The 17,773-nt window shown below is 45.0% G+C and overlaps 1 protein-coding gene across 8 annotated transcripts in view; it reads right to left on the bottom strand.

The window, feature by feature from the left end:
• The window catches only part of LOC310689209 (sodium channel protein type 5 subunit alpha-like), a 308,343-nt gene that overhangs the window by 38,499 nt on the left and 252,071 nt on the right, over positions 1–17,773 (bottom strand). For all 8 annotated transcript variants that reach the window (XM_083466571.1, XM_083466570.1, XM_083466572.1 and 5 more), the window contains 2 exons: positions 15,964–16,118; positions 15,250–15,423 (listed from right to left, as the gene is read on the bottom strand). In XM_083466571.1, the coding sequence (XP_083322697.1) occupies positions 15,250–15,423; positions 15,964–16,118 (329 nt within the window). The remainder of the gene's footprint in view (positions 1–15,249; positions 15,424–15,963; positions 16,119–17,773) is intronic.

The raw sequence follows: 17,773 nt of genomic DNA, 5'->3' as shown, positions 1-17,773 counted from the left end.
CACCATCACAAGGTTTTTACAAATCAAATTAGGTTGTTTTAGTACCCAGCTGCTGGTTGGTTTATGTTTGTGTTTATCGTTCTGATTTTATGGCTATTTTATCGTTTTATGTGGTGATTTGTTATGCTTATCTTTAATTGATGAACTCTGCTGATTCAATCTTTAACGTACCTTGTCCTGGGCTCCCTTGGGAGGAAGGGCGATTCACAAAACCAACAGCTGAATTGATTAAAGTAACTAGATGCAACAGGGGCACCCTCATTTCATTGACTTGTGCACCTAATTCATTCATGAGTAAGGCAAAACCTTGGGAAGGAGGCACAGATGGGGGGGAGAACGCCTGCTTTGCATGCAGAATGCCCACAGTTCTTGCATTGCAGGGGGTTGGACCAGACCTGACATAGATTTATCAGGTGTCTGTTCTGTGGATTAGGCAGGGAAAGGCTGCAATAGCTGGCAACTCTTTGCAGCGTTGGACACAGTCCATAGGTTGAGGTGAGTTGACTAAATACTCCGCTGTTGATTTTGGAGGTATTTCATTTCTCCCTGTCAAATTTTATTCATAGGAGAAACCTCAACCGTATAGGCTTGGCGCTTTGGACTTGATTAAATGTGACCTCGGAAGATATTTTTAAAATAATCAAACAGCTTTCAAAATCTGTGCTGACTGCCCCACATAGCCCAGGCAAACACGGAAGTCAGCACTTTTCAAAGAGAGCTTCCCTGCCCCCCCCACCGCTCCCCCCCAATGCAAGCTTGTTAAGCAAGACCTGATTCTTTCCAACACATCTGCTTGAGCCTCTCTCTCCCGATGAATGTTGCATCCATAATCCTGTCCTGCTAGAATGCCACACAGCAGTGCTTCCATGCACCTTCTAGTAATTTGTATGGAATTGGTTTTATGCCTCTGGAAATGCTTGCGGTCTCACTTCACACATTGTTCCTATTAATCACAATTCCCATTTACAACATTTGTATGATGCCCAATAACAAAAGTTCTCTGAGAGAAAAGTAAAGGCAAGATTCTAAATGTTACGTCAGCTTGGGTGGCCATAATCTCTTGGATGAGTAAAGCATCCGTTTTTGCACAGGATAACACCCCAGAGCCCTGTGAGGCTGCAAGGCTGACCACTTTTTCGTCCTGACCTGAACTTACTTGCCAATGCAGCTGGAAGAAGTACTGTTAGAAAGCTGGGGTGGAGGGGAAGGTGGTCAATTCTGCTAGCAAAACCCAGCATTGGTTGCTAGGCATGGAACTAGATCTGAGAGGAGGATGGGGATTAGTGAAATGGCGGCTGCTGTCACATCGGCACCGGGGGATACATAAAACTATTGTCAAAGAGCGAGCCGACAGTAAATCACACCTTAACTCTTTATTAGCAAAAACTTTACAGACTTGGCTGAGTGTCAGGCCTAATGAGCAGCTATTCCTCGGTAGGTCGTACCCCGTGATTCAGTTGCCAAGACTCAAAGTCCCTGCCTCTCCACAGCCATCTGAGTTCCCTCATCTCCAGGGCTTTCCCCAAATCTTTCCTGCATGTGGCCTGGCACTGTTCCACCCGTTTCAGCCCTCTTCTGGTTCTGTAAGACAATGGAGGAGGTGAGCTTGTTGCAGCAGGAGCGAGAGGCACCCATGACTCTTCGCCAGCCTGACTCATCTCTTCCTCTTGGCTTCACCTGTTTCAGCTTCTGCCTCCGATTCTGGGCTTCTCTCTGCCACAGGCTCTCCCTGCTCACTAAGCCCTGTTACCTCCCCAGCTCCCAACACCTCTTCCCAGCCTTCTCCCTCTGACCCCAGGTTCTGATCCTGCTTTCCTTGGTGGTTCCCCAGCTGGTTCCTCCCACCATTCCTCTGTGTCAAACCAGTCCATGACACCTATGCAGTTCCCCAATGGGAAGGGTCACTTGGATGCCTCTTTTCCAGATGAAGGGGGCAGAATCCTCAGAGAGGACCCTTGATCCTATGAACTGCACTGGGGTTGATCATTCTAGGAACACAGGAAGCTGGCATACACTAAGTCCAACTATTACTCCATCTAGCTCAGCATTGTTCACACTGACTGGCGCTGCAGGGCTTCAAGCATGGGGTCTCTCCCAGCCAGACCTGGAGATGATGCAGATTGGTTGAGACTTACTGCATGAGAAGCAATTGCTCTTCCATTGAGCTACAACCCTACCATTCAGGTAGCCAGCAATGTCCCTGCAACAGCAGCAGCCATTAGGCAAATAACCATCTTCCACCGAGAACAATTTGCATGCCTAGCTCCCAATGGGAAGAGGCCGCCATGCTTAAGAGTCCTGGAAATAAAGGGACAAGAATGCAAAGGCGAGGAACCACCAGCACTTACCCACTGACCTAGCCAGCGGCAGAGAAAACCTGGTTTAGAAGTTACATTAACGTCACATGCTCAATTTCAGTTGCTAAGCTAATGGGGCAGCCATTTCTCTCTCTCATCTTCACTGACCTCCCAGGACTGGTTGTGAGGATAATGAAAGGCGGCAATAACTGGATGGTGAACAGTGGCGTAGAACATAAATAACGAGCAGGCCATGTTGTTGTTGTTCCCTCCCCCCTCGTTCATCTCAGTTCGGAGGCAAGTGAAAGATAAGCTCAAACATCATTAAAGACTTCCTAGCATTTGTCCCAGGGGTATGGCTGCAGATATGTGGCATTATGTGACACCCAGCCTCGGAGAAGAGGGCACGCAAGGCGAATTCAGGCCAAAAATATGCAGGCTGTCCTCAGCCCCCCTTACCCTCGCTTCCTCCGCACTGAGCCCTCCCGTAATCCTCAGCGTTTATAGATATCCTGGCCACACCTGTTTCATACTCTCATTGGCTATGGACATTTTTAGCTCATCACGGCTGGTGACTTAATGTTAAGCTTTGGGGGAAACCGGTTGCTGGGTATCCACTCAAGCAAAAACTCAATACCTTTTGGCATCCGGACAAGCCAGAGCATTTCCATCAGGGCTCTGTTTGTCGGCAATTACTGACCGTCCCCTGTTCGTTCAGATCTGCGTCCAAGGGAAGATGCAGCAATTGGAACATTGTGCCTGGGAGAGCCATCGGAAGCGACAGCTCAGGTCACAGAGCTAGATCATGTCCACCCCTGTACTTTTAAACCGCATTTAAAGCAGATGCCCCCCCCCCGAATCAAGGGGACTCTAGTTTACCCCCTTTCAGAGCTATGATTTCCAGCACCCTTAACACACTAACATACACAGGATTCTTTGGGGGAAGCCATGTGATTTCAATGGAAGGTGTGGATGTGGCCCTAAAGAGCCATGGAAGCACAGTCTGTGAAACCTCAGGAGCTGAGCATTTCCCTCCTTCAACTTTCCCTCCACATCCATCTTTTGCCAATGTATCTCCTCCGTCATGAGGCCTTCTGTTGGAATCGGTTTTCTATAGCATTTTGTACTACAAATATGTGCAGTCGTACCTTGGTTTTTGAACAGGTTATTTCTTGAACGTTTTGGCTCCTGAATGCCGCAAACCCTGAAGTGACTGTTCTGGTCTGCGAACTATTTTTGGAAGCCGAACGTCTGACGGGGCTCCTGCAGCTTCTGATTGGCTGCAGGAGCTTCCTGCAGCCAATCAGAAGCCGTGCTTAGGTTTCTGAACGTTTTGGAAGTTGAATGGACTTCCAGAATGGATTCCATTTGACTTCCAAGGTACGACTGTACTCAGTGCTTTTTTCCTAAAAAAATGTTTAGGGGTACTCTCATTTTCCTAGTCATATTGAAATACTGCCCCTCAATGAGGCCAAACTTAAGATTCACAAAATGTTTAGGGGATGCGTACCTCTGCGTCCCCTCAGAAAAAACACACTGACTGTACTACAAACCTGAGATATCGCTTCCTTCCTTACAGACCCTCCTGGGTGTCAAGATCAGCTGAGGACGCCCTCTTGGTAGCTCCACCTCCCTCAGAAGTTCACAGGGGTGGTGGCCTTCTCCGTGGCAGGCCCTCAGCTGTGAAATTCCCTCCTCACAGAGGTATATCTAACTTTTAGCGAATGCTTAAAGCATACCTCTTCACCCGCCCTTTGACACCTGAAGGGCCCACCCTATTCCTGTGACTGTAATTTGTTTTGACTGTTTTTAATGTTTCATTGTTGTAACCCGCCCTGGGAACTGCTAATGAAGGGTGTGTAATAAATTTAATAGTAGTAATAATAAAGAAATAATAGCCATTCGCCTTCCCCCTATTTGGTGTTGAGGATGGAGGCGGTGATGGGACTTCAATACAGACACGAAGTGAGCCCCAGGCAATTAAATCCTGCGGAAGCGCTGAAAGCGCTGATTCTAACGCTTACCAAAATCTCTCTGAATCGACTGAAAATATGCAGATCAAGAATCATTAGCAAAGTAGACCAAACAATACTATTACTAATCAGCTGTGACAGGGAACGAGCTAAGTATGTAAATGTTGAAACTAAGCACTTTCTAGAGTAGTTTCAGATTCCGTTGAATCACCTGGTGTTAACAACTTCTTGGCAGGAAACATGTACTGCCTGGAGGCTAATTAGTAAAATGCTTCTTTTTGTGTCACTGACTGTGAATTTGCTCTTTTGCTAGCAAAGCTGCATTGTCTGACTGAGAGACGCAACATTATTCGCTGTATTCTTCCTGCTTCCAGGTTATATCATACATATATTGTTTGTGACCCACCAAATGGTGTGGGATGTTTCTGAACGTTTAGTGGGCCTTCTCTTCTCTCTCTCTCTCTCTCTCTCTCTCTCTCTCACCCTATTCCTCCACCTATGACAAACTGTAGGCATGTGTGAACTTTCCCCTATTATTTGCGTATTGTTGTGGTTGGCATTCATCTCTCTTGAGCGACAATGGTCAAAGGCCTGGAAAAATGGTCAAAGGCCTGGAAACGATGCCTTATGAGGAACGGCTAAGGGAGCTGGGCATGTTTAGCCTGGAGAAGAGGAGGTTAAGGGGTGATATGATAGCCATGTTCAAATATATAAAAGGATGTCACATAGAGGAGGGAGAAAGGTTGTTTTCTGCTGCTCCAGAGAAGCGGACACGGAGCAATGGATCCAAACTACAAGAAAGAAGATTCCACCTAAACATTAGGAAGAACTTCCTGACAGTAAGAGCTGTTCGACAGTGGAATTTGCTGCCAAGGAGTGTGGTGGAGTCTCCTACTTTGGAGGTCTTTAAGCAGAGGCTTGACAACCATATGTCAGGAGTGCTCTGATGGTGTTTCCTGCTTGGCAGGGGGTTGGACTCGATGGCCCTTGTGGTCTCTTCCAACTCTATGATTCTATGACAATGGAGTGTGCCTTTGGGGGTGAAGTCAAACCACTGCATCAGCAGCACCAAAGGGACCTCCTTGGGGCACAAGCCTGGGCAGTGTTTATGAAAGCTGCCCAGACAACAAGACCCTCACCGAGAGACAACAGGACTGCTCAAGGTGCCCCAACTATAAAAATGGAGAAATCGAGAGATATAGAGCTGCACCGGCGGCATATCTCTTCTTTCTCATATCCAAAAATACAAGAAGGGCTTTTACACTCGCCAGAAGCTTGGCTCTGCCCTCGCCGATCCTGGAAGGATCCCTTTAAAAAGTTCCATATGCTCAGAGACTTTGTGCCTGTTCATTGGGGGATATAGGAAGCCCAGAGCACTTGTTCTTTAGATGTTCCTTTTATGAAGAGGCACGTAGTGAGACCATTGATCCCCTGCTGGTGGGGCTCGCTGACCTCCCGGAAAAGCAAAAATTTGACCTTTTCCTGTTAGACAAAGATCATAAGATGACCCGGATGATCGCCAGATTCTGTGTACAGATCTGTAGGCGCAGACCACCCCCCAACCCAAACTAGTTCGTTAAGAAAATCCCCAAACTCGGTTCCTTGGGTGACTCTGGGTCATCTCTCTGTGGTAGCTTATCTTAAAGTTTTAAGTGTCAATACGCTTATCACATTTATAAATTTTAAATTTATTGTTGTACATTGTTTTAATGTGTGTTTTATAAGCTGGGCTCCGACCGTAATAAATTATCTATCTATCTAACAAGACCTTCCTCTTGGCCTCACTGATGTGGTCCAAAGGAAAGCAGAGCAAGACGTTTGGCACCAGCTTGGCTGCAGAAGTTGCCAGAAGGAGGCATGCAAGGCTCCATCCAACTGCCTTAGGGACTCCATGCTGGATTTGACAAGGTTTTACTCCTGAGCCTTTTCTTTCAAAGATGTCCCACGAGGCAGCTCTTGGGGAGGGGATGCTTATATTGGTAGGGCCTCATTCTTAGAATACCCTCTCATAAATAGATTCAGGAGAAGCCTTCATTAATGTGATGTATACTGCTTTATTGTACAGGTATTTGGGCTTTTATGCTGGGAATCTCTTATGTTTACTTCCGTACCACAGTACAATTATGTTATTACGTTTTTACATCAACAATGCATAGCGAATTTATTTCATGAAGTGTCTCATAGATTAAATAAATAAATAAATAAATAAGATACCAAGGAACCAAATTAAAACTTCTTTTCATTCAATGAGACTTATTTCCCTGTTTTTACCATTTTATGCTTTTGTAGTTGCTGTTGTTCTCACTTGCTTGCTTTTATTGATGCTTGCATATGTAACTGGTTGCTGTTTTGTTTATTTATTTTAATTGTTCAGTTGTGGGGTTTTTTTTTGCTCACAGTTCACTTTGGGTATGACTGTAGAAAACTTGACTCATAATGCTTTCAAGTAAATGTCAGAAAGACCACTTGCCCCTGTAAAGACCTGAAAGATAAATGGGATCACCTGGGGAAATTCTGCTTGTGTCACTGCCCTAAAGAATATCATAAGGCAGGGGTCTGCAACCTTTAAGACAAAAAGAGCCACTTGGACCCATTTCCGAAGAAAAACAACAACTGGGAGCCGCAAACCATTGCGACATTTAAAGCATGCGCGCCGCTGCCCTCCGATCTGACAGCGGGCGGGAAGGTGACGTTGGGACGGTGCGTGACTAACGCACGCACCGCCCCCATGCAACGTCACAGCCAGTACAGCGCCCGCCACAGTGGGGAGTGTCGGGGCACACAATGCGCCTCCTCCCCTCGCTAGTATCCGCCCCGGAGCCGCAGCAAAGGTGTAAAAGAGCCGCATGCGGCTCCGGAGCCGCGGGTTGCAGACCCCCGTCATAAGGCAATGATGTGGAAATGGGCATTTCCTGCTACTCCCCATGTACTGTGGAGTGCTGGTCCCTCTGCTATCAGTTGTTTCAGGTATCTTGTAAAGCAGTATACCTGACCCTTTTGCCCAGGCAGTGCTGGATTTAGGGCAGAGCAGGTAGTTCTTCTGCACAGGGCGCTGAGCCGAGGAGGCACAAAGTAATAATATTAATAAACCTATATTTTTACAGGTACCCACCCAAAGTTAGTGGGGCACCAAATTTTGTCTTCGCTCAGGGCACCATATTACCAAAGTCTTCCTTTGCCCCAGGTGTTCCCTGAGTCTGTTTTGTGTGCTTGAATTCCTGTTTTATCGGTTTTCATATTACCATTCTATGCTGTATTTTTGTTTTAATTAAGTTGCCTATTTTTATGTTATGAAGTGCTTAAGAGATTTTTAAAACAATAAATGGCTTATAAATGTGTTTAACTTAATAAACAGATAGGCGGATGATAGATGTTAAAACATGTGACATGGCTGCTTGCATTCCTCCAGTCAGTAGAGGGCGGGGTTGAGACGAAGAGATAGTCAGGGGAAACACACTTTGTGGTTTCCCACTAACACCCAAGCTCTGCCCCTTCCTCCTGCACGCTCTCACTCTCTCATCCTGCACAAGGCAGCCATAAAAGTAGCTCACATGATTTAGGCTCAGACTCCAAAGCCATCCTTGTCCATATGAAGCAACTATAAATAAACAGCAGGTTTTATTTACCAGTAGGAATCCTGCACATTTTATTTCTCCTCTTTTAGCAATGCTAGTTATGTGTTAATTAAAGAGATGGTGGGTGGTGGGTTATCTTCCAATTCCAAGCTACACACTCACTCACTCACTCACTCACTATAAGCCAATGATTTTTTTTTGGCATTGTTGAATGATACATTTCCCCATCCCCCCAAGTAGCAGCCAATAAAGTTCACTGGGGACCAAATCAATACACTGGTTTTTTTACCGTGTCACATCATCACACATTTTGAATTGTTAAACATTAGCGAGGACATGTCTGATTGCTGAGGTTTTTTTGTGGTGGCCACACATCAGCCCTAACATCAACTGAGAAGGAAGGCAAAAAAAGGCTAGACGTTTAGACAAACTCTGTGGGCTTCCTTAACTTGCTGAAGGCTTCTCCACTGGAGCTGGCACCATTGCTATTGCTAGATCCAGTGCCACATTGTTCTTGAAGCAATCTGCTGTTTCTCTTATAATGAAAAATGCATTGGAAATCCACTACCTTCGCATAAAAGACTTTTAGAAACAACAACATACGATTTGAGTCTGGTGGTGGCTGTTTAGGAACAACTGATTACAGCAGATTGCGCAATTACTGCCAAGGCAACACAAACCTCCATCTTGCTAATCAACAGGGGAAAGAAATCCAGAAAACAATTAAAAGTCATTAGGAGACATCAATGCATCTACTCCATACGGCAACTTCTTTTTCAAGCCGATTTGGCAGAAGGCTGGCACTCAGTCTAATTCTTGAATGAGATGTTGTTAACCTGCTAGCCACTCAAGCGTTGTATAGAAGACTCTCTCTTTCTCTCTCTCTTTTGGCCCAGACGTGTGTGCATTTTGTTAAACCTGTATTGCTGCCAGACATTCTACACTTAATGGGGAAATCCTGGAAGAGGTGTAGCTTTCCAGGAAACCATTTGAGAAAGCGGCAGAGCATTCACACACACACACACACACACACACACACACACACACACACCCTCCACAAACACGAAGAGAGGGAAGAGCTTTGCTGCCTGTGACAAATGATGTGCATGCAGAGTTGTGCCCTAGAAACACTATTGCTCTAGAACAGCTATGAGGAAACTAGCTAGGCCCTCCAGGCCTCAGAAATTTCATTTTGAGCAAACCACGGCCACCTTTCCTGGGGCGGACTTCGTATTTTGTAGGGCAAGGGAAAGTTCAAGGAAGAATCTTTATTTGCCTCCCTGGCTTGAATTCTAGCTGCAGCTGCAAAGCATGAGCACACAAGGTCCGCTCTCGAGCCTTACTCTGCAGCCGAAAGTCTGCACTTTTTGGATTTGGTACCTCTTCCTGTCATCCTGTGGAAAGTGGTGACTTTTGGCTACAAAGGAATAATCCATAGGCAAGCCAGGGATGCGAAGGAAGAGATGGGGCTGTGAAAGAAGAACCCTCCTTTGCAGCCACACCTTGACCTTTGACTCTCCTGGTGTCAAAGAATGTCAGGTGACTGACAGGTGGACAGGCCCATCCAACTATTAGAGTGATCTGGCGAGATCTAGTTCCCCACTTCTCCTCTAGAGCCACATTGTTGTTCTAGAACCATTCATGACCCAGAACCACTGCCCCAAATTCATGGGACCACTGAGGGTTTCCTCTGCCTAGGGCTGATTACAGATGAAGTGGAAGATTGTTGACTGGGTTTCACCAAGCGCTTGCAGTAAATACACAACCTGGGTGGCCACACCATCAGTGGCGTAGCGTGGGGGGTGCAGGGGGGGCCGGCCGCACCGGGCGCAACATCTGGGGGTTAGGGTTAGGGGGCGCAAATCCACGGGTTAGGGGGTCAAATTACTTGCCTTGCCCCGGGTGCTGACAACCCACGCTACGCCACTGCACACCATGCTGATTGACACCAGTCCACATGGAAGAGCAGAATCAGTATAGTTGGCACAGTTACAAAGCAGCAATGGTAGCTCTCTGTGCCTTCAACAGGGGATCAAAGCTGACCATGGCTTTCCTAATAATGGACTTGTATGATACATGTGTTTTTGAAGCACCCTGTTTATCACATCCACAGGTGCACATGTGAAAAACTTTTGATGCACACCTTTAAAAAAAGGTGGCAGGTGATCACGGCTTACAGCTACAAGGCGTGCACGCTGTGCGTGCAAACTTTAGTTAGCACAATGAGACTTTCCCTTCCTCTCCCTGTGCAAACTTAAATTTTGTTCTGCAGAATCCTCCAACCCTCTGGATCAGATTTAGAGGTGGGGGAGGCTGCAGGGAGGACAGAGGAAAGTTAAATTTGAGTAAGTGGAAGTAACAACAGTATTGGCTATGGTAACTTTAGTATCATACAGTGCAACACAATGCACGATGTTAGGATTTTTATGCAGCCGATGCTGCTGGTGTGATTAGTATAAATCACATGAGATGTCTGAGTAGAGTGTGGGAACGGAAGCAAATCCATGCCTGGGAGCAAATGTTTCAAGTTTGCAGGCCTCCACTGTGATTTTCGACTGAGGGAGAACTGGCATGTTTGAAAGAAAATTGGGAAGTGCACCTGAAGTTTGGCAGCTAGCATGGAAAGATTAAGGGTGGAACGTACAGAGAGAGAGATGAGAGAAGAAGGAAATGAGACCATGAAAATCCAGAGCCCAAGTTACTAGGCAAAACTTTCTAAAGTGCAATGGACTATTATGATAATGGAGCTAATGTTTGAAGTCGCCTTTTGAAAAGATGCGGTGACATGACATATTCTTGCTCAGCAACCTATTTACAAGCTCAATTCCAGGAATATGAAATAAAGGCACTCGGCAAGAGAGCTGACTTTGGGCAAGGTGGTCAGAAGAAAGTGATGGAACGCCTGTTGTCAGAAATTGCTTTGTTTTATCTCACTCATGGTTTTGCTGGTTATGGTGCATGGGCTGCACAGATAATATGCATTTTTTTACACAGCTTTTTCAAGTTTTGGTTCTTTTGCTTTTTGCGAAAAAGGCACATTGCTTTGAGATACATTGGAGCCCATTATCAGAGATCATCCTTCAGGGATTCTCTACTGGACAAAAATAGTCTTTAGTTGATGGATTATGGGAGCAAGCGAGAATCTGCTTCAATAATCCACAATGATGAAATGGTTTTTACTGCGCCACATGTAGAAATCAGTGTCAAAGACTTGCCACAGAGCTGGGTAAGTAGTGGGTGAGGGAGTAGGGGGAGGAATGCCCCCAAGCACTGGCTTTAAAAACGAATTGGATTTCCTGCCCTTTTAAGTTGCTGATCTTGTTTTTAGATTTCAGGGTAAAACCACACATGATGGAAAAGTTCCTTCATTTGAACTCTCTCTCTCTTTTTGCTTTTACAAAAAGCAGCCACATGGCCCCCCACAATTTTAACTGGGCCTGTGGAAAAGGGAATCTATCTATTTGCCACTATGCAATAGCCCCAAATCAAATCGCCAGCTTTCAAAAAAAGAGAGAGGCAAAAAGCTGCAGAGGGGAACATTTAATGGTCATAGACATTTAAGCCTTCGTGCTTCATCCACCACTGTTTGCAGGTTTGGGGAGGGGAAGCTATTGAAATCAGGGAATTGGTGCAAGCAATGTGTTAGATCTTCCCTCTGCACTGCAATGCAAATTGGCCCCTCTCCATAGTAGGGGACAGAATGCCCACCTTGTGTTTAGTTTGACTTTTAAGTAAAAAAAATTCTCAGCCGCAGGCAACAACCACTAAAAGGGGACTCTGTTCGAGCCAGAAGGTAGGTCCACCTCACTGAAATTTTTCCTCCATTCTACTCAAATCACTGAAACGTCTCCTCATGCGTTATGGTTCATATTTCATCTAAGCACTACTCTCAACACTTGAAAAGCCACAAGTGCTAAGTGTGACGTTGTATGTTGCTCAGAATTTCTTTTTTCTTTTTTTAAAAATAGGAACTCTGTCCAAAATAAAGTGGTTCTCGGTATCAAAAGGTGAGAGGGAAGAGTGCCCATGTTTCCAAATTTAGGTAAATTAAAATATTAATAGGGAGACTGGAAGGAGGAGAACAATATTACCTGTACCACATAAGATATTAAGGACAAAGCAGAATATAAATGAGCAGGAAATAGATGGGCAGCACCCAATGGAAGACATTTGCACAGGAGGTGGACCTTGACCAGTTGAGTCTGGAGAATACCTGGTCTGTAAAGGGTGTGTATAGGTAACAATGACATCATAATTAGTCTGCAGCATCTACAAATGCCATGGATTGTGTAAATAAGCCTCTTCCTACTGAAATGAGAGATGTGTGACCTACAGAAGGGGCTTGTCCAATATTTGCTAAGCAAACCTACCTAAGAACACAAGAAAAGCCCTGCTGGATCAGACCAAAGGCCTATCTAGTCCAGAATCCTGTTCCCACAATGGTCAAGCAGACTGCTGTGGGAAGCAGCCCCCTAGTAAGACAGGAGTGCCACCGCCGTCCACCCTAGTGCTCCTCAGCAACTGGTGTCCAGAGGCAAAGGTGAAAAGGTAAAGGACCCCTGGACAGTTAAGTCTAGTCAAAGGTGACTGTGGGGTGCAGCGCTCATCTTACTTCAAGCCGAGAGAGCCGGCGTTTGTCCACAGACAGCTTTCCGAGTCATGTGGCCAGTATGACTAAACCACTTCTGACACAATGGAACACCGTGATGGAAACCAGATTGCACGAAAACGCCGTTTACCTTCCCGCCACAGTGGTACCTACTTATCTACTTGCACTGGTGTGCTTTCAAACTGCTATGTTGGCAGAAGCTGGGACAGAGCAATGGGAGCTCACTCTGTTGCAGGGTTTCAAACCGCTGACCTCATCAGCAAGCCCAAGAGGCTCAGTGGTTTAGACCACTGACATGCAAGATTATATGCAACTATCATAACTAGTATTCCTTCAGGAATCTGTCTAGTCCCTTTTTAAAACCATTGAAGTTTGTGGCCATCACCACAGCTTGTGCTGGCAAACCCCATAGTACTAAACGCATTGTGCAAAGAAGTCCTTCCCTGTGTCTATCTGAAACCTCCCACATTTCACCTTCATTGGATGGTCAGCCCCTGGTTCTAGAATTAAGAGAGATGTAGAAAATCCGGGCTTTTCATGGTTAGTGACAAATGGGTAATTATTATGCAACGGCATAAAACCAATGAAACCCAACTTAGTAATGTGATGGCTGCAGAAACAGTTTACAACTCAGCAGCCCCAATGGCCCACACACTATTGCAAAGCTGTGTAGTATGCAAGGCACCATTCTTCTTGATAGCTCAACAACCCTCTACCTAATAACAGGAGCAATGTCTAACACTTTGTGAGCATTGATTGCAGCAAAGAGTAAGCTAAGTGCCCCCCAAGGCAGTCCTGGGGTATGCTTGCAGCTGCAGGAAGAAGTGGCTGCCAGCCTCAAATGTTTCCACTGTTCTGTTTTCTGCAGAATGTCATGCCTTGTAATAGGCGACTGCTGCATCATCCTGTTTCGTCCTTGGCCCTTATCTTCTGGGTTTGATTTTAAAAGGGGTCCCAGGCAAACATCAGCAGTGGGCCCTGATGAGATGTAGGGGACTCGGGCAGCTGAAAGGAGAATGCCACGTGCTGACAGCAGGACTGATTGGATAGCTAAGAACTTGCAAGGGACATGAAAAAGGAATGCCACACTGCTACCAGGGCTACATATCCAAGCAGTGTGTGAACTGCATGAGTGGCAGGCAGTTGGGAGGAAGGAACGTTTGTGCCCTGATTCCTTCAGCATCCTTGTCACAGCCACAGCACTGGGAGCCGCAACTGTTGGGAACACAGTGAGGAGAGAAGCTGGGAAAGAGAAGAACCAAACCAAGAGTGAAAACGAGGAGCCCTTGCTTGGGGGAGGGGACCCACCTGCGCCTTGAGATCTTTTAAGGGATGCCGGCTCTTCCCCCAATACCATTCTCTTGGGCCCATAACCTGCCATGGAATCTCTAAATGTGCCCAGAGTCCATAGAATCTCCAGGCTCTGAAGTCAAAATCTGGTCAGGGATTCTGGGGAGGGCACGTGAAATAGAGTTACAAAGGCAACATTTGTACCACAAAAGACAATGGGAGAACCTTGGTTTAAAACCCCCAGAGTGATTAAAGGCCTTTTGAGGCAGAAATCTCTGCCTGAGAAGACTGGCTAAGATGTATAAAGTAGAATCAGATTTGTGTTGGAAGTGTAAAGAAATGGAGGGAACTTTTTTCATATGTGGTGGGCACGTAAAAAGGTTAAAGAATATTGGGAAATGATTTATAATGAGATGAAAAAAATGCTTAAAACAACCTTCCCCAAAAGACCGGAGGCATTTTTGCTAGGAATCATTCAGACAGAGGTTCCTAGGTGTCAGAAAAACTTATTTATGTATGCAACAATGGCGGCCCGAGTTTTGATAGCCCCAAAGTAGAAAGTGTGGGAGGTCCCAACTAAGGAGGATTAGCAATTTAAGATGATAGAATATGTGGAACTAGATGGTCTAATGTAAAGAATAAGAGAGCAAGAAGAAGATGTATTTAAAGAGGAGTGGAAAATCTTTGCTGAATATATGGAAAATAATTGTGAAAACACAGGCAGCATTAAGGTAAATTCAACAGTATAATAAACACTTGAGTGATATAAGACAGGAGAACTGAATAAAATGGCTATAGTAAAATATGCAGGAATGGTGGATAAATTAAATGGATCACGGAAGGCGAAGTCACTGTATGTATGGTATTGTGTAAGATGTTTATTTTGACCCCAACCTTCCCTGCCACAGAGATGCCCTGGTGAGTTTCATCACCCCAACAGCTTTATGGTTAGGATGGAAGCATTTCCTAAGAACCAGCCCAAATAAGCTCCCTCAAATTTGAAACCACTGCTCCATATGCCCTCTTCAGAAGTTCTGGTACAACAGTGTCCCTTTCTTTTACCTTGCTGAGAATCCTTAAAGCATGAGGTGGCCATATACATTTAAAAATCCTGTACTTTGAGTTTGGCAGAAATATCAACGTTGAATGGTTTCTTGTGAATGCGGTGAAGGGGGACTGCTTTCACAAATCATCACTGCCCCACAGTCTGGTATTCTATGGGAGTTTTGCTAAGGGCTCTCAGCTCAGATGTCACCACTGAATGACCCCTTTACCTCTCGCATCTATAGATTTCATTTTACAGTGAAAATAATGGCAAATTCTATCATTTCACTTTATACTTTTTTAAAAAGCCTAATGCCACAAGTGCATTTTAAGCTGTCCTTCATAGGACCCAAATGTAACTCAATCCACATTCAGACTGTGAACTGTGTTCACATAGTTCAAAACTGAACTCATTCCACATTGCTGTATGAACCGACCCAGAAGGAAAACACAATACTTACATCTACAATGAGGAAATCAAGCCAACACCAGGCATTGGTGAAGTACTTCTTAAAGCCATAAGCTACCCATTTCAGAAGCATCTCTAGAACAAAGATGTAAGTGAAGATCTTGTCAGCATATTCCAACATGGTTTTAATGTTCTTTTTCTTGTCGAGGTAGATGTCTTCAAATGCCTGGAAGTAAAAAGTGGTGAATTAGAGTGCTACATTCTCCAGATGTTGTCTTTGGGGGGAATTCTTTTTCTTTAATAAAAGGCTCTGTGAATAAATGACTACATGCCACTGAATATTTATACTGATTATTACCCTGTCAGAATTGACCAATGAAGCCATATGGTGGCAAACAATGAATTCATGAATCTACTGTTTGTTCTGCAAGAAATATGATAATTTGCAACCCTGGTGTGTGAGGAGGGGTATATGCAGTGTTGCACTAGGATCTTGGGCAGAGATGCTTCCCATCACCTGCCAACTGATCCTTTAAACAAGAGATGTCAGGAATTCTTCCCTGGCTTGGATTTAACCCAAGCCAGAGAAGAACTCAGGGGTCTAATTAATGCTCGTTTCTTATTAGAGATGGGGATTATAAATGCCTGAAATTTATATCCAATCTTAAAGTAAAGCAAGCTTCGCTGGCATGTCTTCTCTCAACACACAACCACACATATTTAAAAGTCTAACGCAGTAAGGGAAAACAACAGGTTTTAAGCTTACCAGAGCTCCACTGCTCAGGAGAATCATAAATATGATGAAAGTTTCAAACCAGCTGTGTTCAACTATTTGGTAGCACGTTTTCCTCAGTCTCCACCAAATCTTGCCAGGAAATTTTGTGGTGTCTACTGAACAGCACGGGAAGAATCGGACACAAGCTGAAATGATAAAGGAAGACCAGAAAGAGTTGTTTAATGCTAGGAGCTACTAGGAGGGCTCTCCCTTGTCCCAATTTAAAAACAAAAGAAAGGCCTCCTGGATCAGGTCTATGGTTCACCTAGTGCAATAGCCCACCTAGTTCTGTTCCCAATGTGGCCACTTTTAACTGTCCTGAATCTGACAACATTCAGCATCACTGGATGTGCCAAAGTTCTAGGGCAACAAAAGAGGGATAAAAACTTTTCTCTATCCACTATCTCCATGCCATGCATAATTTTAGGCACTTCTACCATGTCACCCCTTACTCGCCTCAACATTATTAAACATCTTAATCTTGTACAGAGTGCTACTGTGCATGAATGCAGTCTTCAGTCCCTTCAGTTTACTGAAGTTCATTTCTGTCTTTCTGTTCATCTTCCACTTCGTTACAGACTTTCATAGACTCACACAGATGGAAGGGGTCTTGTAGGCCATCTGGTCCAACCCCCTACTCAATGAAAGAAACCCAGAGCTAGAGCAACCCCAGTAGATGGGTTTCTACTTCTTGAGGCAAGCGTTTCCATTATAAAACCACTCTTGCTGTCTATCTCTTGGTGTTGAACAAAAATCTACCCCCTAGTAACATTAAGCCCATTAGTGGGATGCAACCTGGAGGAAACGGGCTCATGGCTAGTTTACAAATAACTGAGACTCTTGAGAGTCCCATGGACTGCAAGAAGATCAAACGTATCCATTCTGAAGGAAATCAGCCCTGAGTGAGCACTGGAAGGACAGATCCTGAAGCTGAGGCTCCAATACTTTGGCCACCTCATGAGAAGAGAAGACTCCCTGGAAAAGACCCGGATGTTGGGAAAGATGGAGGGCACAGGGAGAAGGGAACGACAGAGGACGAGATGGTTGGACAGTGTTCTCGAAGCTACCAGCATGAGTTTGACCAAACTGCGGGAGGCAGTGGAAGACAGGAGTGCCTGGCGTGCTCTGGTCCATGGGGTCACGAAGAGTCGGACACGACTAAATGACTAAACAACAACAATCTATGCTTATCCATAGTCTTGGTAAAATGAATTATGTACACTATTTATTTTAGTCTTTATGGTTTTTACTGAAATACATGGTTCCTATGACCCAATTTATAACCTTTGGTTCTGCAAAAAAAACAGATACAGAAAAGAATAGTTCTACTATGATGAAAATGAAGAATTGAAAGGCATTGTGGGAAAAGGCCTTAACTGGCTAAGTCAGGGATGGGGAACCTGTGGCCCTTCAGATGTTATTAGACTCCAACTCCAATCAGCCTCAGCCAGCTTGGCCAACGGTCAAGGATGATGGGAGTTGTAGTCCAATGGCATCTGAAGGGCCATAGGTCCCCAATCCCTGAGCTAAAGCAGCAGTTTTGTCTCCTTCCTATACGTATTGTCAATGGTGAATAACATCTAACTTACAATGTTCGATGTGACTCATTGACAACAGGTACAGCGTTGCCAGCATCCCTGTAGCTCTGTTGGGCAATGTGTTCCATTGATGGCAATACTTTTGACGCCATTTAAACGATCCTTCTCATTCACACAGACACTGTCACCTCCCCCCACAATAGGGAACATTTAAAGTCCTTTCCGTTGAATGCAGTCATTTTCTTTTCATAGTGGACAGGTCC

Source organism: Podarcis liolepis (genome assembly GCF_965112155.1).
Source record: "Podarcis liolepis genome assembly, chromosome: 12".
NCBI classification, from domain to species: Eukaryota; Metazoa; Chordata; class Lepidosauria; order Squamata; family Lacertidae; genus Podarcis; species Podarcis liolepis.
The sequence above is the reverse complement of the archived record's forward strand: the minus strand, read 5'-3'. Positions and strand labels throughout refer to the sequence as shown.